The sequence below is a fragment of the Mytilus californianus genome, unplaced genomic scaffold (genome assembly GCF_021869535.1).
Source record: "Mytilus californianus isolate M0D057914Y unplaced genomic scaffold, xbMytCali1.0.p SCAF_5, whole genome shotgun sequence".
NCBI classification, from domain to species: domain Eukaryota; kingdom Metazoa; phylum Mollusca; class Bivalvia; order Mytilida; family Mytilidae; genus Mytilus; species Mytilus californianus.
The window spans coordinates 83,976,778-84,001,632 of record NW_026262701.1 but is presented as its reverse complement, the minus strand read 5'-3'; the positions used below and the strand labels follow the sequence as shown (position 1 = coordinate 84,001,632).

The 24,855-nt window shown below is 32.5% G+C and overlaps 1 protein-coding gene across 4 annotated transcripts in view; it reads left to right on the top strand.

Moving 5' to 3' along the window:
• Positions 1 to 1,111: 1,111 nt before the first annotated feature.
• LOC127703225 (tetraspanin-9-like) overlaps positions 1,112 to 24,855 on the top strand; it is a 36,549-nt gene continuing 12,805 nt past the window's right edge. Inside the window, exons 1-3 of one of the 4 annotated variants that reach the window (XM_052207753.1) lie at positions 1,112 to 1,274; positions 20,434 to 20,531; positions 23,505 to 23,843. In XM_052207753.1, coding sequence (XP_052063713.1) covers positions 20,472 to 20,531; positions 23,505 to 23,843 — 399 coding nt within the window. In that variant the 5' untranslated portion in view covers positions 1,112 to 1,274; positions 20,434 to 20,471. Of the gene's footprint in view, positions 1,275 to 6,491; positions 6,516 to 15,333; positions 15,566 to 20,040; positions 20,225 to 20,433; positions 20,532 to 23,504; positions 23,844 to 24,855 lie in introns of those variants that run through there. The other 3 variants (XM_052207756.1, XM_052207754.1, XM_052207755.1) reach the window with 3 other exon arrangements.

The following is a 24,855-nucleotide window of genomic DNA, read 5'->3' as shown; positions in this document are numbered from 1 at the left end:
TTTTCTCGATTTTTTAAATGTTTTGCCCATTTTTCTCTATTCTTTATCCCTAATTTTTTCTTTTCTTTCTTCTTTTTTTGCCCATTATTCTCTAATTTGTAAACCCCATCCAGACCCTCTTCTATATAAAATGACGCACTCGAACTATTATAATGACGACTCACATAAGAAATCAAACCATAGTTAGGCCCCAATTGAAAATTGTATTAAATGTAGTATATTAATATCTTAATTCAAAATCTATTTATAAGATCACTATATAGTACGGGATGTTTATTATATGATTGAATGTCAACATTAGCAAACCCTCCTGTGACTCAAGGGGATGGTACTAATTACGTTACTTAAAGCACATGCATGTAGGTTTTAAACTACGAAATAAAGATTTAATCTCGGATTTTTGCTATATCAAAAAACCAAATACTGCGGAGTAATAACATATAGCGTTATATCTAATACATAACACAAATAAAGAAAGATATAGTTACTTTCCATAACACATTTTTTGATAATAAAAAAGAAACTGACATTATATTTGATATATGTAACGGTATATACTAGTCTAGTATATTAATACGAAGCACTCGTAATTGTAGATCGCACGGCTGTCAATTTTGACCCCTCCTTACACAAAGACAGTAAAATAAAGTTGAAAAACTAGGTACAAAAAAGGAATGTAATGAACTTTATCTTTTTAGCAACTATAAGCTAGGAAAATAATTTGGAACACGCGTTTCCAAAACCGGACCCGGATGATGAACATGATGAACCGTCCTCAGATATATATATACACACACAAACAAAAAGATATCATTAAAACCAAAAATAGGAATGCATTACATCCCCTAAAAATATTAATTTAAAGGATGCTGGAGGTTTTAAAATTTGCTTTGGCTAAAGTCACAATCTTTTTACTCTGACACTGCGTTTCGTAATTATTTATATAAATGTACTGATAAGTATGTGAGCTTGCATTTAAAATTGAAATTAAATGTAAATATACAAGGAAAATAAAAGCAAATATAAACTCTGAAGATATTGATTTCTGATTGAAGAATACTGACCCATTGTGACAGGTACGTATTTTAAATAAAAGTGATCGGTATAGTTTCATGACGTAGCCACTGAACTGAAGAGGGAAGATATATTGATCTTTCGTGGTAAACGTCACTCTTGCATATCCTGATTTATCAATCCGTGAGATTATTGACTGCGGAATTAATAACATTCATTGAAGGATATACACATATAAAGAAGAAAACAATCAAATTAAGGTAAAATAAAATCATATTTTCATATGTACATGTATTTACTAGATATTTTTCTCTGTTAAACATGTTAAATGATATCAAGGATGGTTTTTTTCTTCAAAATGTCTAATTAAGATAAAGGACGATGATAGCTTTAGATTTAAAGTGAAATAAAAATCTATAACGAAGATCACTGATAGTTATGGCTAACGGCATGGGTCATGTGATACAGGTGTTTATCCACATATGAGGAAAAATAAAGAAAAGAAAAAGGTTATTCAACGGTATATATTGTTCAGGCTTTTCCCCTCATTTTAATATAAACGTAACATAATATAACATTTTCATTACGAATGACGAACGTTTCTGAAAAACTCTCTAACAGGTACCATTATTCCAGACCAAACATATGCCCGGGGAGCCAAATACTGATAGGAGTTTTTTAGACAACAAAAGAACCTTTACAAAACAGCTAAAAAAAGATTAAGACCCAAGTCAGGAGCCGGTAATTCAGTGGTTGTCGTTGGTTCAAGTCTGTCATATTTGTTTTTCATTAATCGTTTTGTAATAAATCAGGTAGTTTAATTTCCCATTTGAATTGTTTCCCATTTTGTCATATCGAGGCCTTATACAGTGGAGTATACAGTACGGTTTTGTCATATCGAGGCCTTATACAGTGGAGTATACAGTACGGTTTTGTCATATCGAGGCCTTATACAGTGGAGTATACAGTACGGTTTTGTCATATCGAGGCCTTATACAGTGGAGTATACAGTACGGTTTTGTCATATCGAGGCCTTATACAGTGGAGTATACAGTACGGTTTTGTCATATCGAGGCTTTATACAGTACGGTTTTGTCATATCGAGGCCTTATACAGTGGAGTATACAGTACGGTTTTGTCATATCGAGGCCTTATACAGTGGAGTATACAGTCACGTGACGGTTTTGACCACTGCATGGCCGTCTCAGAATCTAAAGGACTAAGGGAAAGGGTAATTTTATTGTTCGTACCCCAAACTGAAATCAATGTTAACCCATTGGTTGAATATCCACTGAATATGACATTATTAACTAATTACAACGTTTAGATGTACAATTTTGAAAATATTACCCAGAATGCAGTAGATTCTGAAACAGCGAATTGTTGTCAGAAGACCTCACTGTGACGTGCTTGTCATTTTGACACTAGTGGGTAGGTGTTTCATTGGCAAACACACCACATCTTCTTGTTTTTACGTTTTTATGTATTATTAACCACTGAAATGTACGGTTTTCCAGAGTCCATTTTCAAATTATCGATAGTTTTACCAATTAAAGATTATTTTTGCAAGAGAAACAACTCCTAGGTAGAACAAACTGTATCTATGGCTATACAAACCTTATGAAAAGGGCATGTTTTGATGTGTACATGTTTTTTTATTATCAATTATTCTACCATTCTTTTTTTTTACCATGAATGTGTAATGCGCTTCCGTAGAAAAAAGTATTGTGTCAATTCCGCACAATTGGTGCTTGGCCAGTATAGACAGGGATTTGGATTGACCTTCCTTGATTGTTTCCACTTACCCTTGAAAATCTTCCGTTGGAAACACAATCGGTAATTAGAAAATTGCAAATTAAACGTTGGAAATTGTGTTTGTTTTACATTTTCCTCCGAAGCAGTATTATGAAGATAAAAATAATTTCAAACAGACACCTATATCAGTCAAAATTAAAATCACGAACATGAATATTAGAAATGATTAAAGTTCAAATGTATATAAATTAAAGTATATTTATCGAAACTTGAGATATTAAATGCTAAATTTTGAAATTAAATTAAAACTTGCATGTTGAAACTTATTAGATTTTTTTAACATCAATATTTATATACATGCGTTTTGAATTGTAACTTTGATAAATGAGTTAAGTACCACGTGATTGACTTCTCAAAGGGCGAACTCTGTCTAACTGGGATGTTTTGATCGGATCGTTTAAATTCTTCTCACAATAATTCAATTAACTCTTATATTTAGTTTAAATTACCATTTAGAAAACGGCCTGAATCTAAAGAGTCCATAGAAATTGATTGAAAAGGTACACTCTAAAGAATCACTTTATATTGACAACAATCTGAATGCACAGGTTAATAATTCAAGTTCGATTTGTTGCAATTGGAAAGTATTTTATATTCAGACGTCATTTGCAAATAATTGTAAAAGTATTGTAACCATCTGAACAGTTAATTTTGCATAATAATGATAAATTAGATCACAAATGAGGGCCTGGATGGGTTTACAGAATAGATAATAATGGTCCAAAGGTGCAGAATAAAGCACAAAAAAAGAATAGAGAAAAATAGGTCAAAAGAATAGATAATAATAGGATAAAAGAAAATGGTATAAAAGTTAAAGAAAAAAGAAATTTAGTTGACGTCGGCCGATGCAAAGTATTTCAATTTTGCGCGTAGAACTACTAAGCACCACCGAATCACATTTTGGCCAAAAAGCCACATCCGGTTGTCTTACTGATTACAAGGTGATGCTTTGTATCTAGAGTTTTGTGTATATGTACATGTTGATTGGTTCTTTATTTTGAGTTTTGACTGTATGCATATAAAATTTAAATCCGTTAGCTGACAATCTTTATACACAGGTCTGGTCTTGACGACAATCCCTCTGCAACTAAATTTTAAAAACATATATGCCCTTCATTGTCAGCGCGGGTACAGTTAAGTCCTACACCGCCTCGGTGGTGTCGTGGTAGTGTGTTCGCCTGAAGTCGAGTGCGGGAGGTCGTGCGTTCGAACCCCGGCCGGGTCAAACCAAAGACTTAAAAATTGGTATTTGCTGCTTCTCCGCTAATTTAAGCACGTGGCAATGAAGAGTAAGAGCAAAGACTGGTCGCCGGGCTCGGAGTCAGAATAAAGTGTCCAGGTAAGGTGACATGTCTTCCTGCGGACTGTTACCTTGTGAACTAGCACGTTTTAGATTTTCAAAAATGGCCTTCAAACTACATGTTATAAAATTATGAATAGAAAAGTAGTTAGATTTTTAATGCCATTTTATAGATAAAACCAGAGGATTCCGAATACAAAAAAGTCAAAACCAAGCCACACACGACATATTCAGAACAAGAAAACGTTGATGTTGTATCTTATTGAAACCTGCAAGTGTGATATACGTTTTACGTGTCATTTCAAGCTGAAATCACAGGTCAACCCCACCCAGACACAGTATTCTGATTCCGAGCTGACCGTGCCACTAGTCTTCGCTCGTATTCCAAGGCTTATTATCTCTTGAGACTACTATCACACATTATAGTAGTATCATTCATCTCGTGGTTAAAATCAGCAAATACACATTAGAACCCTGTGAGTAATTGAACCTAAACGACACTTCCTACTCTGGTAGAGGACAATACCACGTGATCACAGAGGAACGGTGCCAGTTTCAAGAGTATTGAATTTGAGCTAAACATTAATTTGGTAATTGAATTCTTGAGAAAAGAAGACACATGACATATTGATGATTATAAGTAGAAAAGCTATTTCAATTGAGACTTGTAAGGACTATTCATATATTAATATATATGTACATGCATGTATACATATTTGTGTGTCACGTGCAGTTATACCGTGACGGTTATTTTGCTGTGTAGTACTCTGCGTAGTACTAGTGCACTCGTGTCACAATCATATAGAAAACAACATAATTTGACATTTATTGTGTTAGAGTCGTCAACCAGTGAATTTATTTCATTGAAATATAAAATATTGCCAAATACAATTATAAACCGTGACAAAACCATATAAAATTGATAAAATAAGAATGCAGGGCTCTGAGTTGTTTACACCTACGCGATGATAGTCAGACCATTTCCCTAAAAGTTACTGTTTATAACAAAATACCTATAGTTGGAAAAATGATAATAATAGATGTAAAAAAGACGAAGTAATAAATACTATTAGTAACCGAAGGAGGAACTATATATCTAGACTTTTTCCTTTCACATTTGTTTCATATTATCGACACTTCATATTTTAAGATTATTCGTATTCTTTCTCGTTATCGTGGGTTTAACATTTGACCTGTATAAAAATATTTCATCGCTGTATTGTCGTAAAATTTATTCACCTATTTGAAGCTCAGCCTTTATAATGGTTCATTATTCTGCTTCCTTGTTTTGCTTGAAATTTGATTATATTCTATAAATATATATAATACAAATATTTGACCCTAGTTTTTGAGAATAATAGTTTCCTTGTTGCAGAATGATTTAGGCGTTTTTACCGTTCATACATGTACCTTATAATACCTTTATTTTGGCAATGTTCTTTCTTTCATCTTTATTTCATATCTTTCGAGTTGAAATATTACCCCTGTGACTTAGTTTTGGGGTAATTATTTTTGGAGCTATATTGTTGATTGCCATCTCATTAAAGTCATTTTTTTTTAATAACCAAAACATTTTTATTCTTCTCTTTCTCTTCCAAGTGAAATGATTTATTTTAGTCTTAAAGATTTTGATTCAACAAACAAAAACAAAACAAAAACAAAGTAAACCTACAAGACAGAATAGTATATTGTTCAGACTATAACAAAGGGGGTTACTCTCTGGTTAAATCCACACAAAATGTTTATAGTAATATATGAAATTATGCACGCAGAAAATTGAAAATTGAAATGAACTGGGTAAAGGTCAAAGAATTAAGACATTCTTACAGTTAAGAATTTGTATCTATTTAGATTTATCAAATTAAGTTCAATGAACATGAATTCTATTCCATTGTTTTATTATAATGCTAAGACAGCTCTTTCTTATTTACGGGCTAAATATACATCGTTGAGCCCAATACATATTTAGCACATATTTACAACTCCTTGTCTAATCAAATTGCCTGAATTAACCTTCTAAGTTTCATAGTATTTACTTTTTCCGTGTACTAAGTAACTAAGTAACTATACACGAATAACCACAAGGACAGCCCCTCTCACTAAATTTCATAGCATATACCTTTCTATTGACTAGCCGTTACTTAGAAATTATCGAGGTTCATTCATTTTGTAACAGTGAAGTAACATTTAAAAAAGGAATCAGTTTTTTGTTTAAATCATTGTGATCTAATGACATTTGGATATTTTTTTAATTGTGTTTCGTCACAGACTAATTTAAGAACTGTGGTGTTATAAATGTGATTTATTGGTAGACAGACAAAATTGAACTTCAGAATACTCAACAATAAAAGCTGTTATTCCGACTTCTGGTAACATATCCTTAAAGGTAATGGAACTATCTAATCTGTGGATCTTAAACGGTTTTCACTATTCTGTTTTTTTTTTTGTTGTTTTTTTTTTATTGTTGCTTTCAAAGCTTTTCTGGAGTGTATAGCTAATGAAGACTACTCCAGAAACATGCGCCTTGCCAACGGAAATCGGTATAATGAGACGTGACTTTAGCTCACCTGGCTTATAGGTTTCCCCACCGTCTTTGATTACCCAGACCTTCAGAATAGTTGGTTACAAATAATTTTCAGTCTGTTAATATGTCACCCCGTTGGTAAAAGGGCGGACATATTGTTATTCTACGATTTTACATTCCACAATTTTTTGTCCAGCTTAGTTCTCGGAGATGACTTGACAAACATTGGTAATATGCACCATAATTTGCATCCCCATGTGCAGATGTGCATTTAGGGTTTGAAATTTTCAAGATGGCCACTGTTACCATGGAAACGGCAAAAATTAAAAAAAAATCGAAAAGTGTTCCAAATTTAATGAAATTTTCAGAAAAAAATAATTCGTCATTCTAAGGGGGAGACATCCATCTTTAGAACTTTCAAAATGGCCACCGTTACCATGGAAACAGTCCAAATGTGAAAAAAGTAAAAAAATCCTTAATTAATTCAAAGTTAATCAACCGTTACAGATACGACTCCAAAACACATAACCCTGAATTGAAAGTATGCACTGTAGAATTGGTTGCCGTTGGAATTTTTAAGATTGCTGCTGCCGTTACAATGAAGATAAGGCTAAAAGTGTTATATTGACCCATATGGGATAAAACGTCAAAGTAACATTTTCTTACAAATTGTAAGATCAAACCCGGTTGAATGTTATTGAAATGTCACCTGTCTTTGAAATTTTAAAAATGGCCGCCGTTGCCATGGAAACAGCAACGACGTGACACTTCGAAAATGCATAAAAACACCTCGTAAATTTCAGTCAAAGTTCAGTAATCAAGTGTATGTGCATACGATCGCCTACGACCAAATACAAATCTGTACTGCTAACATCTTCTAGAATATGGTAGAAGAAAAAAAATATCACAAAATTTGATTTTACTCTATTCAAAAATCGTGCTTTGAAAAAAATCGTCACCAATCTACCTTAAATGAATGAAAACTGAATCGAGTAACAATTACTAAACACGTGCGTCCCGCTTGATGTTCTGACCTAGAAAGGGAGAGATACAAGCGTGCACTTGCATTAAAGTACACATCCGGGATTCAAAATACCTGCTAAAATATACGTGTAATTAATTGGAAATGATAAAGTACATATCAAATGCATGTATCGTGTGATCCGCGATCAACCATCCGTTACCTTTTAAAGAAAAAAATGAACAGTTAGTAATGTATACACATGTTGTCTATTCAAAGTTCCCCTCTAAAAAGAATATAAAAGTCCACGGTAATATACTCGAGCATCACGCGACGCCACGTTCTTCCTCGCACGCTGGTCCTTTTTTTAGATTCAAAAGATTTCCCAAACGATATTAAGGTCTCAAACTTTAGGAGATAATTGCTTTTTTTCTACGGGAAGAAAAAAAAGGGGGAGGGGGAGTTCTGGCATGTATAGATGTGCTATTTGACTTTGGTATATTCAAAATGGTTGCTGCTACTGTGACAATGTCTAGTACGGTATGACATCATCCGCTATTGCTTGCGATAGCAATTTCTAGTTAAAATTATCATTGCAACTTGCTGTTTAAACACTTAAGAATATATTGTGAAATTAGGGAATGTATCTCCCTCATTGTGAAATTAGGGAATGTATCTCCCTCATTGTGAAATAAGGGAATGTATCTCCCTCATTGTGAAATTAGGGAATGTATCTCCCTCATTGTGAAATTAGGGAATGTATCTCCCTCATTGTGAAATTAGGGAATGTATCTCCCTCATTGTGAAATAAGAATGTATCTCCCTCATTGTGAAATTAGGGAATGTATCTCCCTCATTGTGAAATTAGGGAATGTATCTCCCTCATTGTGAAATAAGGGAATGCATCTCCCTCATTGTGAAATTAGGGAATGCATCTCCCTCATTGTGAAATTAGGGAATGCATCTCCCTCATTGTGAAACTAGGGAATGTATCTCCCTCATTGACATTGCTCTGTTTCCTTGTCCATGTCTGACTATACTTTTGGTCCTTTTCTCTTAAATCAGCTAATGGGCGGATATAAAAAGTCCTTGGGGAGGGGCTTTAGAAAAAAAATAATTTTACAACGTTTGTTTTAGGTTTTTTTTCAAATATTTTTGCCTTGATCATCACCACAGAGATTTAACTGCGATATATTATTTAATGTTATTAAACATCTTTAACCATGTGAAACACGAAAAAGACAATATGTAACCGTTCACCGTGTGGTAAAAACACTCAGACATTCGTGGGAAAAGATGGTTATCGATGATTATGTAATGTTATTGATAAAGTATTTATAATAACGGCTACGCATTAACGAAGTTTGGTAGATTTTAATTAATTGATGGAGAAAACATTATTTAACAAATGAAATAAAAAATAGTTAGGTAACGTTTCAAAAGATTGATAACGACCGACGTCTATATATATTTTAAAACGCAATATCCATGCATGATCTATTTTCTCGTTAGAGAAAGGGGACCATTAGAATAAGTGATTCAAATGGAATAATAATTTTTAAAAAAACCAATCTCAAATTCGAAAGTAAGCTTTTTTTGTATCACAAGACTTTACCCTCAATGCTCTTCAAATTCGTACTTTATTTGTCATTTCAACTTTTTTTATTCGAGCGTCACTGATGAGTTTTTTGTGGACGAAACGCGCGTCTGGCGTACAGAATTATAAGTCTGGTATCTTTGATGAGTTTATTTACATATTTGGAGAAGAATGAATCTGTTACTGTGGATGTCTGTGATTTCAGTGTTATGTAAGATGTGGAATATATTTCTCGCCTGTTCAGCTCAGTTTTAATCCGAACATTATGATTTCAAGATAGAATGAAATGAATGTATTGTACCAATCAACAATATTTTAATTACCACCATTCGAGCAAACCTTTCAAGTATACTAATAATCACAATCTTCAAGTTTTGAGTATTTTATTCACAAAATGCTTCAATATAATATAACATCCTTGTAATAAGAGTGGGATATACTGGCGTTAAGGGAAAAGCAAATGTACATGTACATGTACTAAATTTCACTGAAAGAATCTATTATAAATCATAGAAACTCAGCCAAACCTCATTCGTAAATGCGAAATCAGGTACATGCAGTACTTTAACCCCCTCCATAATATATCCATATCTTAATTATCTGGTTCCCTGTACCAAATTGAAAGAAGAAAAAAATTGAAAAACATATATGAAGCAGACGTCGATCTATACTATCCTCAATTAAAAATTCTGAGAGGTTATATTTAATTAAACTTAATAATAAACACAGTTAAAACGATATTAAATACACCAGGATGATTTCTGAGCAATTTGCTCAACTTGTCCTATTCAAGGATTTGTATAGTATCATATTAAACTAAATAATATGGACAGTTTAAATGTCTTTAAATATCCCAGGATGATTTCTAAGCAATTTGCTCAACTTGTTCCATTCAAGAATATTAAACTTAATAATACGTAAAAGTCATTAAATATCCCAGGATGATTTCTTAGCAATTTGCTCAACTTATTCCATTCATGGACTTGTATCATAGGCGGATCCAGGGGGGCCCTGGGGGGCCCGGCCCCCCCCTCCTTTCGTGGGAAAAATTTGGTTGATTATATAGGGGATCACTGAAGCGTGACTGGAGCGGGCCTTCCTTAGGTCAGTCAGCGCTCCCCCCCCCCCCCCCCCCCTTACAGAAAGTTCTGGATCCGCTACTGACAGTATAGTAATTGTAATCTCGTTATACAAATCCTCGTTCTAATGAATAAATAGCAATACTATCTCAAATTCGTAGTTGCATGTATTATATGTTATATTCAGTTTTTTAAGCTTCATTGTGAGATATAATTAAAATGCAATTGATCTGTTCATAACCAACATGAGGGTCTGGATGGGGTTAACAGAATAGAGAATAATGAACAAAAAGTGCGGAATGAAGGGCATAAAATATAAAGAATAGAGAAAAAATAGGAGGGAAAATAAAAAAAATAGAGAATAATGAGGTGTTAAATATAAATAACGGAGACTATTGGGCAAAATCTATAAAGTATAGTGAAAAACGGCTGAAAAATTAAAGAATACAGAATTGAAGGACCCTCCCTCCAAACCCTCCAACATTGATCGTCTTTACCATGTAAAGATGTTTGTTAGTATTGCTATAAACACACTCACCTGACGAAAGATAATTGATTATGTCTCAAGATTCTGTATATTTCATTTTCTGAAGTCTTGTACATTTCTAGAAGAGATCTCAAAGGAGATTGATTTTTGCGGTTTAATGAGGACATTTAGATAGCTTGACTGGTTTTGTGTTCTATAAGATAACAATAAATATCAAATGGGAGTTGACCAGAGAGAGAGAGAGAGAGGGAGATAAAAGATATGGCGGTGTATTGTTAGGTGTCAGACCACCAATTCAAAATCCCTATCTATTCAACCAAATTTTGCAATTTTCACAGCTTACTTAATATTTTACCTTATTAATAAGTGTAACTTCATAGAAACCAGGTATATCCTGAATTGTACATGTATCACCTTTGTACATGCCAATTTTCAACCCATATTTAAAGTCTTCTAAGAAAGAACTGCCTTTCAGAAGCCAAGTACTACTGGAAATAACCCCTGGTTTTCTGGAAATCTTTAATTAGTATGTTATGGAGAGCAATAATCCTCAATTTTTAAAACAAACTCATAGACAAGTAAATTTTGGCTCAAAATGGTCTAAATATATTTCTCTTTCACCAAAAGTTTTATTTCTGCAAATTTGTTGGTTAGGTTAAGTAAACAATGACATCAAAATCACTATTTTTTGTCAGAGTAGGGCTACTTTTACATACGTTCTAAATTGGAGGGAAGAAATTGGTGGTCTGACACCTAATATTTTAGTCTATTAACATGATGGTTTATTTGTTAGTTGAAATTGGGCTTTAAACTAACGTAGCTTTCTGTATTTGCGAGCACTCTCATATCGACACGTTGTTTCTTTGTGGTTTTTTTTCTTTCTTTTTTTTTGCTTTTGTGCTTAGTTCAAATATGATGAGTTAAGACTTTTTGGACTGAATTTTACAGATTGTTATTATGTTGTGTGGTTACACCATTGTGATAGGTAAGGGAGGGTAAAGCTCTAACAAGCATGTTTAATCTTGTCACTTTTTTGTGTGTTCCTGCTCAAAACCAAGAGCCTGTAATCCCAGCATTTGATGTTGCTTGCTGTCTGTCATAGTTGTTTTTTCGTTTATTGTTGTCGAGCCTGCGACTTTTGTCGCAAAAGCGAGACATATCGATCCTACATATTCCGTCGTCGGCGTCGTCGGCGGCGTCCACAAGTATTCACTCTGTTGTTCTATAAATTTCAAATTTTAATAACTTTCTTAAACTATCCTAGATTTCTACCAAACTTGGACAGAAGCTTGTTTATGATCATAAGATAGTATCCATAAGTAAATTTTGTAAAAAAAAATCCTGTTTATCCGTATTTTACTCATAAATGAACTTAGTTTTTCTGCCAGTTAACATTACATTCACTCTGTGGTTAAAGTTTTTCAAATTTTAATAACTTTCTTAAACTATCCTGGATTTGTACCAACTTTGGACAGAAGCTTGTTTATGATCATAAGATAGTATCCAGAAGTAAATTTTGTAAAAAAAAAATCCTATTTATCTGTATTTTACTTATAACTGGACTTAGTTTTTCTTCCAGTTAACATTACATTCACTCTGTGGTTAAAGTTTTCAAAATTTTAATAACTTTCTTAAACTATCCTGAATTTGTACCAAACTTGGACAGAAGCTTGTTTATGATCAAAAGCTAGTATCTAGAAGGAAATTTTGTAAAAAAAAATTCCTGTTTTTCCGTATATTACTTATAAATGGACTAAGTTTTTCTTCCAGTTAACATTACATACAGTCTGCAATTAAAGTTTTTAAAACATTTATTAGATTCATAAACCATCCTGGATTCTTACCAAACTTGAACAGAAGCTTCTTACAATCAAAAGATAGTATCGAGGAAAGTTTTTAATAATTATTTCCTATTTTTGTTGAGCCTGCGACTAACAGCAAAAGTAGGCGAGACACTGGGTTCCGCGGAACCCTTACGAATTTTTTTAGTATAAATCAAGCCGTTAGTTTTTTCTCTTTTTAATTGTTTCATATGTTATCATTCTGTGCTTTTTATAGCTTACAATACGATAGGGATTTGCTCGTTGTTGAAAGTCGCATGGTGACCTGCAACTATTCACACATTTTGTGTGTCTTTGATCTTTAATGGCCAGTTGTCTTATTTGCAAAAATAACATTATCAGTTCAAACTTTATAGCTATAGAAATCAACCTATATGATTTGTGACTAAAACAAACAAAACATAGCAGAAATATTTAAAGTATAAATGACGAGAAAAAAGCATGTACAATAATAATAAACAAACTAATTAATACATATATATGGTATAATAGTTTATTATTCAATCGTGAACCCCTTAATATTAATGACTGCTTCATAAAGAAACCTATGATTTCTACTTGTGTTGATGGGCAGAGAATAAATTTCAGATTAGCATCATTATTTAGGTCATTCAATTTTTATGCCCCCGCCTAAACGGAGGGGGCATTAAGTTTTACCCTTGTCCGTCTGTCCGTACGTCCCAAAATTGGTTTCCGTTCTCTAACTTAAGTTTGCCTCAACCAAATGTTATCAAACTTATACACAATGCTTATTACTACCAAACACATATCAAGTTTGAATTTTGGTGGCGTCACTTTAACCGTTCTAGAGTTATGCTCCTTTATAAATGGCAAAATTTTTCATTTCCGTTCTCTAACTTAAGTTTGCCTCAACCAAATGCTATGAAACTTATACACAATGCTCATTACCACAATACACAGATCAATATTGAATTTTGGTGGCATCACTTTTACTGTTCTAGAGTTATGCCCCTTTACAAATGGGAAAATTGCTAAATTTTTCATTTTTTTTCTAAAAATATCAATGATGTCATTGTTCAAGTAATTTTTAAAATTGGAGTTATCTTCCTTTGTCCATGATTATAGTTGAATCAACTACAATCAATGCTTTTATACAATGCAATGTTTAATTTTGCCTTCCACTGATAAAACACAGATCAAGTTGAATTTGGGTAGTGTCACAAAACATTATTGAGTTATGCCCCTTTATAAATCGAAAAATTGCTAAATTTTTAGTTTCCGTTCTGTAACTTAAGTTTGCCCCAACCAAACATGAAACCTATACACAATACTTATTACCACAAAACTAAGATCAAATACAAATTTGGGTAGCGTCACTTTTATTGTTCTTGAGTTATGTCCCTTTATAATGTTGTATGCAAGCGGGGGCATCATCTGTGTCCATGGGGACACATTCTCCATTTATTTAATACAATTTGCGTCATTTAATTTTTTAATAAAAGCTGGTTTTATGGTTGAGTTCCTGCAATACAAAAAAAACTCAAATACATTGCAGGACTGACACAACCGGTTTTCCGTTGGAATTTTCAGGTTGACATTGAAATAAGTTCCCCTGAACTCTTCCATCCAAAATTAAGACTGATGTTAAACAGGAGGTATATTTGGCTGTGCGGAATATATGAATACACAGTCACGTTCGTTAGGAATGGGGACGTGTTGTAAAGCAAAAAAAAAACACCTCTTTTCCAATGGCAGTCTAAACCCAATTTTCATCCCTGTCGACCTACTTTGCAGATTCCCCCAATTTTATTTATTGTTATATTGTTCTCGTTTTGAATATGCATGAAATATATTCCACAAAACTTTCAGGAAACACCAATCAATTCCTTCAACGTCCTGAAGAGTACTCCAAGTTTCTTCTCAATTTTTCTGACATATAGATAAGCTGTTCGGATCAATTTAGAAAAATGAACATTTGCGTGGAATATACTATATATATCTATACTTTTACTGCCATTATAAGTTTAAGATTTAACTCGTGAATGTATGTAAAATTTTCGCATTGATCTTATATAAACATACTAATTTGACACAACAGTTCTGCTAATTAACTTAAAAACGTCTAAGCTTTCTCATTTCATTTTGCACATTCAAAATTATATTACGAAAAAACTAGCAAGATTTTCATGCCTGATAAAATGTGTTTAAATAAAGTGTTATTATTATATTCACCGTTATTGATAATAAATATTGCCAGAGTTAATTTTTTCAAACACCATGCTGATTTTTTATGTATGTATTTGTTGGCATACCGCATTTATATTTCATTTAGATATTTAATTTGATACAGTTCAACTGCAGTATACCATTTACTCAATTTCAATAGAGTTATATGTGGGAATTTATAGTACATTTAGAATTTTAAATAATATAAATTGATGTTTCGTAATAATATTAAGACTAGCTGAAAGACCGTATCAGTGGAATATAATCTTCATGATAAAATAAAACCGTTCACCAAGTAAGCAGACGAGTCTTTTCATCTTTTAAGTATGCACTCTTAAGTGTAAACTTTTAATAAAAATAACCCAGGACCTTCAGTGGAGGTATAACTTTCTTTTCACCTTTCTCACGGAGTACAAATATTAAAATAACTTTTATAATTTCCAATTAGTACCGTTTTCCGTATAAAATTCTTGATTAGTTGACATGTTATTACATGTTATAAACATGATATATAATTTTTTAACAAAGGTGGTGTTGACGTCTCCCTTACGTAAGGAAGTGTTTTCAATGAAAAGATATATGAACCGTTTTATCTACAATATACTTTAAAAAGAAATTTTGAATATTTTTTTTCTAAAGAGACACAATTAAATTTTGAAATAACTAATGTAGTGATAACATCTACGGTGTGTGTTAAAACAAAAACAAAATATATATGTTTAGAGGAAAAGTATTTCAGAGATCGTTGGATACATATAATGTAAGTAATTTTTTTATATATATATCTGTTATATTTTTCGTTAATTGTGATATTTTGTTTGAGTTGATTACGACATATTATTTTATAACATTGTATGCTTGAATCGTAGGGGTTAGTTCTTTAAATTCGTGTATGTAAGTATGAAAGCAGAACGTTCTATTAAAACAAAACTCCGTCTTAGGGTTTCTATTGAAAATTTTACCACTTCATTTAAGAACGAATTTTGAATTAGACGTGTGTGGTGGTGTTGTGTTAACATTTTCATGTTAACTACCAAACGGTTTTAATAAAAAATACAGTCCATGCAACTGCAGTTTACCGTTTTTAACACTAATTAAAAGACTGCTCTTAAAAACATATAGACGTACAAACAAAGGCGTACAACAACGAACAACACATGGTTCAGATAGCCTGATTTGGTACAGGCACACAATCTGGTTGAGACCATTTAGATGTATAAACTTAACAAATTCCCTTTTGGGTATCTAGACCTTATGTCGTAAAAGTAAACCCCACAATACAATAAAAAAAACAACCTGCATAGCGCAGCTACCAACAAGATGATCACAAATTTAAGTATAGTTGTGGGTATTTTTCTTCTTCTTGTTGACAATTTCACAGATATGTGAGCTATTGCCATCACCAGTTATCTGACCTCGTCGTTGTCATCGACAATTATATTACACTCCAGACTACTAGTACAATCTTTACGGTCTTTTTGAATGATCTGAAAACTTTTACAGAACTTTTCTGGGAACCAGAACTCAACATTTTTGTTGTCAAAATATCATCTCCAAAAATATCATAGTATCAATAATTTTTGTGCCCCCCCCCCCCTCAACCCCATCCCCAACCCCCCCCCCCCCCCCCCCCCCCAAAAAAAAAAGAAGTAAAATACTGGATTACCGGATACATATAATAAGCTACAGGAGGTTTTTGAACAGAGAATATTTATCTTTGTTGAAATATTGAAATATTTTATCACAAGTTTCGTTTCTATACTGGGGCGTTACTACAAACATATACAAACTAATAAATATATCGAAACAAATGGAGTTAGCGATAAACATATCCGTGCTTGTCCACCAAATGTCAAATCTATGCAGCTCAATCAAACATGCACAATCTTATGTCACATAATTATGAAAAAAATATTTTGAAGATATAATATTTTCTCTGTCTAAATCTAACCAAATGTGCTAAACGTTTATGTTAAGAAAGCGCGTTCTCATATTTGACACAAGAAACAATTTAAATGTTTCTTTAATCTGGCGAGTAGAAGTACTTTAAGAGTATGGGTATTGGTTTTCTTGTCCTTTGTTTCTGTATGTATATCATCGATTGATAATGAATGATCATCTTGCCTACGTATTAAATCATGTGACCACTGGAAAATACAAATATTAGCACAAACTAAAGAATATGACATATTTATTGAAACTAATCATAATAAAGACTCATTTTGTAAGTTCTGGATTGTTTGCTCGATTGATAAACTACGAATTTATTGCTTTTATGATATAATACATCGTGTCCTTGTTTGCAATTTAGAACATTTGAGACACTTTGAAGAAGAAAAAAGAAACTAGATTTCTTGAAATTTAATTGTAACAAACTGTTTTCAATAGGACACGAATGGCGATAAGGAGTCAAGTTAAATATTTTGTTTAATATATACCATCATAATCTAAAAGAACGTAATTGGCTGCGCTGCTGGTGTATAAAAAGGGGGGACCGGGGTGACATTCAATCTTGTTCAAAATATAACTGACTCTTACACCAATATCATACATTTGATCCTTTATGATATAAAGGTAACACTAAGGGTACTAGAAAGTGCAGATCAATTTATTTAAAGTTTTATGGATGCAAATATCATTAAGGACAACACAATTTTTATTTGATTGATTTGAATTGCCATTTTTCGAAGTTCGATCAGATTCCATGGAAATGTGAATGAGAATTAAAATATATCGTCGATCATGCTGTTGTGTTTCAATTCATGTCAAATGCAATGTCAAGTAGTACATGCTGTGTGGTAGAAAGCGACATTAAACGCGGTGTACTGAATGCTAAAGCGTATTAGCCACAACGTTGTCAACTCATTACGTTTGACGTTTCCATTGCATATAAATCGTACATTTATGAAACCGTGTAAACATAACACGATGGTCGTTCATTTTGTCCCGAAAGTAAAATTGAAAAGATAATATTTTTAAAATCACATTATAGTCGTTCGTCAACTTGTGTCAACATAACATACGTAAAACCCGCTACAATCTATTTGTTTATATACTATAATCAAACACGAAAATATTTTTAATTCATATTTTTAGCTATTTTGATTTATCAGACGTCCATTTCGTATAAATACTTTAAAAAAAAACAAAAGAAAAACAAGGAAATGAAATATATATATAAAAAAAAATCCGTTACAAGTATAGACTGACAAACAAACATTTTGTAAACATATATTTCAAAACAAGGCCAAACATGTTGGGTAGTGGTTAAGTTAGTTAAATTTAAATTCATTTGGTAAAATAGAATATTTAGAAATCTAAAAACAAAAATTGGATAAAAAGATGAAAAAAATAACAGAAAAAAATAGAAAAAAAAACATGCATTGTTTTATCCGACGGATGTATGGAATTAAACATAGCAAGAAGCAAGGGCGTAACAGAACGTATGTTTTCTCAATGTTTTGTTTTGGTGATTGAAATAAAGCAGTATGTTTGTTGGATAATATGATCATTATCATTGAAAATGTGGTTCACTTACAATTTAATAATAATAATACAAATGTACCTGTATATATCAAAACGATATGTTATCCTTTATAATCTTATCAACAGTTTTCTAAATATGAGTATGAAGTTAACACAACTGAACTATCTCGCAACAATAATTCCAACGCTAAACGATTGACGATTTTTCTAAACCATGATATAAGAACATCAAGATAAAAGTTTCAATATAAATATCTATGTGTCTAGTAACAGACTGTTTTCCTTCCTTATATTATATAATGTTAATCCTTATTGCTTTTTCATGTGGAGTCAAAACTTTTAATTACTTATACCAAACATATTGGAACTTATTTTGGAAGTAATATTTGCAAACGAGTTTCAGATATGTCATTTTAATCGTTTTTTTTTTTTTGCTTAATAACTTTGATATTGATGGATATAACGAATTGACTTCTTACACTCGATGACATTTTATGAATTCATTTACAACTGCTCTTTGCTTTGTTGATTCGATATTTTGTCTCTGCTAGATTAATTTTCATATTTTGCAATGTGCAATGTATGTCTGTCTATCATAAGACTCCTTTTGTTAACCTATAAATGTCTTTTTGATTGTCGCTGAAAGAAACAACCATCTCTGCCCTTAAATAAACAACAAGAAACACCTGATAAGTACCTCATCCCACTTACAAAAAAAACCACACGAACAAAAACAACAAATAAACAGAAATCAACATACACACAAACCAAAACAACAAATGTACAGAAACAAATCAACAAACACCAAACAAATAATCAAATAGAAAACAAACAAATGCGACAACAAAATGCCGCGAAAACTAACAAATACCAAAGAAACAAAACAATGTAAAACTTCCTGGTGTTAATTAATAGTATACAGTATATGTGTTCAATCAAGTTCATCGGGAAGTGAAATAGGACCATGCTGTCTAGATTTATCTGATCGTGAATACACATTAACCATTGATTAATCCTGGGAACAGTATATCTATATATGTCAATATATATGTTCCTGATTAATCCAAACAAAGTCAAAATAAGGCTTTAATAGATCTGCGGAATATTGCAAGGTTTAGTTAATTAAAACGATAAATAATAAATTAAAAGTATATTGGTAATTTGATTTGTATGCGTATCGTGGGTTGAACTATGACATATGGCAGGTACAAAATATCTAGAATCTTCATTCGTGTCAAATAAAAAAGTATGCTACAAGACAAATGGAAGTTTTTAACGACCTTGACTACAAGGGGCAATTAGTCTTACATATATTCTGATGCCGGAAGTTAACAAAAATCGGTACAACCAATCAACGATGATGATTAAAATCTATCGAACATGTATGTCGTAAATGGGATCTTACACTTTTCATTCTATCAAATACCAATAAAGTATCTTTATGATTAGATATCACGAAATATAATTTTTGATTCCAAGTAGTCTGTCCATAAATAAATTTGTCTTTTCATAAAACCACAATTGAGGTAAAGTCAAGTGCCGGATGTCATGATTTTAATGAGATCTCTTATAAAATTAAAACTTTAAATGTATTTTGTAATATCTGTACTTTTTTTAGACATAACCGTCATCACAGATGGTAATATAATTTTACTTTTACATTAAATTTCTCTTTATCAGATATTATGTCAATGATTATGAAATCGACATCGATTTGTTAATGTTGTTAATGTAACTATATCTTTTGTTGTACACCTGTAATTGGTATTGAACAATTAATTTTCCACAGAAATCAATTTTTCCAAAGTTGGCAAATATTCTATTGATTTACCATTTTATTTGTTCGTCTATCTGGAACTAGACCAGAGTAACACTCGATATTTTTAAGGCAATTCAGAAAGACCGACAGCTAGTGCAAAAAAGAATCAGACGCGTAAGATTAGATTGAATTTGTTGGATGTAATTGCAGCAAGGCGATAGCGATAAACTCGGTTTCACGCTTTATGGACGACTAGGCTATAAAGATAAATTGACATGCTGAAAATAATAGTGAACGTTCTGCATTTGATAATTTCTAAATGTGGATGTAGTTTTTCATTATTGGGAACCTAAGTAACTGTAATTTACATGTTATTTTTTCAGAAATAATAAAAAACAGACAATACGCTTAGACGAAGACGATGGGTTGTTTACTTACAGTCGGTAGAATATTTTGTGTTGTCGTCAATTTATTGTTTTTGGTAAGTAATTGTATTTACTTTTGGAATTAAGATTTTCACTAACGTAGTTACAACACTAACATATTAACGTTTAAATTATACTGTTTTTTGTCGAGCCTGCGACTTTTGTCGCAGAAAGCTTGACATAAGGATAGTGATCCGGCGGCGGCGGCGGCGGCGGCGGCGGCGTTTGCTAACTTCTTAAAAGCTTTATATTTTAGAAGGTGGAAGACCTGGATGCTTCATACTTTGTGTATAGATGCCTTATGTTACGAAGTTTCCATCTGTCACGACCTGGTTTCATGGATCAGTGAACAAGGTTAAGTTTTGGTGGTCAAGTCCATATCTCAGATACTAGAAGCAATAGGTCTAGCATATTCGGTGTATGGAAGGACTGTAAGGTATACATGTCCAACTGGCAGGTGTCATCTGACCTTGACCTCAATTTCATGGTTCAGTGGTTATAGATAAGTTTATGTGTTTTGGTCTGTTTTATGCAACAGGTCTACTATATTTGGTGTATGGAATGATTGTAAGGTGTACATGTCTAGCTGGCAGCTGTCTTCTGACCTTGACCTCATTTTCATGGTTCAGTGGTCAAATTTAAGTTTTTTGAGTTTTGGTCTTTTTTTTCTAATACTATATGCAATAGGTCAACTATATTTGGTGTATGGAAATATTTTATGATGTACATGTCAGTCTTGCAGGTTTTATTTGACCTTGAACTCATTTTCACGGTTCATTGCTCAGTGTTAAGTTTTTGTGTTTTGGTCTGTTTTTCTAATACTATAAGCAATAGATCAACTATATTTGTTGTATGGAAGGATTGCAAGCTGTACATGTCTGCCTGGCATGGTTCATCTGACCTTGACCTCATTTTCATGGTTTATTGGTCAATGTTTAGTTTTCTTGGTTAAATCTGTTTCTTGTATACTATAAGCAATAAGTCAACTATATTTGGTGTATGGAATGATTGTAAGGTGTACATGTATATCTGGCTTGATTTATCTGACCTTGACCTCATTTTCTTGGATCATGTTAAGTTTATGTGACAGTTGTAATATAGCTTTATATTTAGGACTATCAACATAATATCAGTGATTAGTAAGGAAGGCGAGACATTTCAGCGTATGCACTCTTGTTTAGTGTAAAAATAATCATTCACGACACGAGTTAAACTTTTTTGTGAACTTGTTTATGTCTGAACTTCAGAATGATGACGGGCTTTCAATAAATTCAATCACTGTAGAGAGGAGTTTGCTAATATGCCGAAATTTGTCAATGGCATCCGATTCCGGAAGTTTACTTATTAATTGATTGATTGACTAATGTTTTTTTAACGTCCAGTGGCACTTATTTAATGTGTATTCATAATGAAGGGCGGGAAACCTGGAGTTTTACTCGCAAAACAAGGGTCTGCTGGATAGGGGTAGAAATTTTGCTTTGCAGCAGGTAACCTTCGGATTCCTCAAAAAGTCGTTGCCAGGTTTCGTTAAATACATCAAATACAGTTGACGAAGTACTTATAGCACATTGTATCTGAGACACTCAACTAAACATGAAACTTAAAAGTTTACCAATGAACCATGCAAAATTTATGTCGAGTCCAACAAACCTTGTCAGAAGATCGATATGTACACTTTACAGTCATTCTATATACCCAATATAATTGACATATATTGCTAATAAAACAGGCACATTCACGTGATATTAAAACTATGCAGTATTATGCCGTCATTGATCTGTGATAGGGATAATTTGTGTAAATTGTGCATCTTTATTTGAAACTATTTAAAAGGATTAGTTTTCTTAAATCTGATATCTTTATTATCGTTTTATCTAAATCATTTTATTTGCAATATTTGTCCGTCAAAGTAATTTTATTAACATGTAACGATTTTTCTTTATAATTCTATTTGTAAATAATAGATAAAGTCACAGCTTTGTATAGTTCTTAAGTTTTCTTATGTAAAGAATAAATTATCCTTAAGTCGTTTCAATTAGCGCTATTAAGTCTTAAACTCAAACGACAGATTTTTGTAATATTCTTTTGTTAATCTTTCAAGTGCTAATTGTATTATTTCATTGTCATTCGGTAATCTCATTTCTATTATTGTAACCATGTAAATGTATTCCATCCTGAATCAATAAATTGTTAACTACTGCATAGGACTTGTGTCTAATTCTACAAGTGGAGTTCAAGCGAGTATTCACAGTCAAGTGACTAGATCCTAGTCTATATCGTTGGCATCGCCAACATCTGCAACCGATCGTGGGTTGAAGCTCGTTATCATCATCAATCTAGTAGCCAGTCTCCCGGTTACAGATCAATGAAAATGAGGTCAAGGACATCGGACTTCTGCGGGATCAAACATCTCAGACCATAAGGCATCTACAATAGTAACATGTGCAAGATATGGATTATTTAGCTCTTCTACCTTCTGAAATAAAAAGCTTTAAACACTTTTGACTGCAAGTTTTTACTGGTGGAGGATGCCGGAGTACCCGGAGAAAACCACCATCGGCAGGATAACTGGAAATCCTAATCAATTAAATTTGGAGCCGAACGCACCTTGCCACGAGCAGTGTTCGAACTCACATCCTCAGTGTTGACAGGCTATAGTGATAACTGCAGGTGACTACTTAGAACACGTTGTCACCAGGGCCCCTTGATACGTTGTATAAACGTCACTGAAACAACAGCAAACACAACCAACCTAAGACATGTATATATACGTCAACATTTGATTTCTTATGTTACACATGAGTCAATACCATATGCCAGGCTCTTAATTTTTAATTAAATTTGTGAAATTTTGAAGTTTAATGAAGTTTCAAACAATTTTGAAAGGAATGCGCATTATGAGTATTCCATATACTGATTACCGTATTTAGAATAAGCATTAATTATTGTCAAAAATATTAGGTGCAGTCAATATTTTTACAAGTAAATAAATGTTATCTTGATATGAAAGCATTTTTTTAATTCTTCAGATAATTGGACTAATTCTATTTGCTGTTGGACTTATTGTAAAGTTTGGGGACAGTTTACTCAAATCATATTATCAACCAATCATAGACTCTCTTGAGAAGTCATTGCAAGATGCAGGATATTCAAATGCCACCCTCGACTTCAGTTTATCTGACATAGTTGGAAACCTGGCTCTTGCTTTCATCCTCACTGGATTATTTTTATTGATATTGACTATATTCGGACTTGGTGGGGCATGCTGTAAAGTAAAGTGTATGCTGATTATTTACGTTGTGATGCTGTCAACCGTACTTGCAGGACAAATTGTATTCATCATAATCTTTTACGCTAAACAAGAATTGGTAAGTATTTTAATCATACAGCTTAAAGAGCTATTGTTGCTGCTTCAAAAAGCAAAAGCTATTGTTGCAGCTTCAAAAGCTGTTGTAGCAGCTTTCGATAGATAGATTGGTTAATATTGGGAAAAATCAACATTTATCCATTTACATCAATCCTTACATTTGCATCATCGAAAGACTTTATTTGCACAGTATATCTATCTCTGAATCTAAATATATATATATTTTGTTTTAATACCGACCGTACGAGGGTTTTATAGCCGGTCAAGGTCGTGTTACACTCCTGTAGACGTAGTTGTTTTAAGGTAGATAGGGTGTCTTCCTCCATCTTGGATTTTGTAATACCTGAAAACAATCGGTCTAGATCTTTAATAGAATGTGCAAATTTTGAGAGTAGTAGGTAATTCATGTGTAAGAATTTTCATTTCAATATAGAAAATGACATGTTTTATCATATTTATGGTTGTATTTTACAAAAAACAGAAAACTTTTGTTTGATTCAATTTTTTCCAACTTTGCCACATAAGGGGAGGCAACTCAAATGTAAGGGCAGATAATTCAGATAAAGGTACTTTTACAATAGAATGTGTTAGGAATTTACCTATTTTATTATACATGTAGCAAGAAAACGGGTCCGGTGACCCCATTTTTTCTTTTTCTTATCTGAAAGCATACTATTAAAGCTATCTTCTCATATTTTATCTCAAAATTCTATGGTGTAGTTTTCGTTTTATGGCAGAAAATTGGGTTTTCCATGCATAATCTATACAAAATCTGTTAATTTTGAACAACCTGTAGCGTGAAAATAAGCCCCGTGACCCATTCTTTTTATCATTTTTTTTTTAAAAGCTTGATATAAACTACATTTTGGCAAATTATTAAAAAAATCTATGGATTATAATTTAGACACCCCATCTACCTTAATCGATGTAAGGGCAATTGAATTTTAACTGGAAACGGGGGCTTATGATTGGTTAAAATCAGTTTTAATTGAAATCAATCACTGATATCAAAT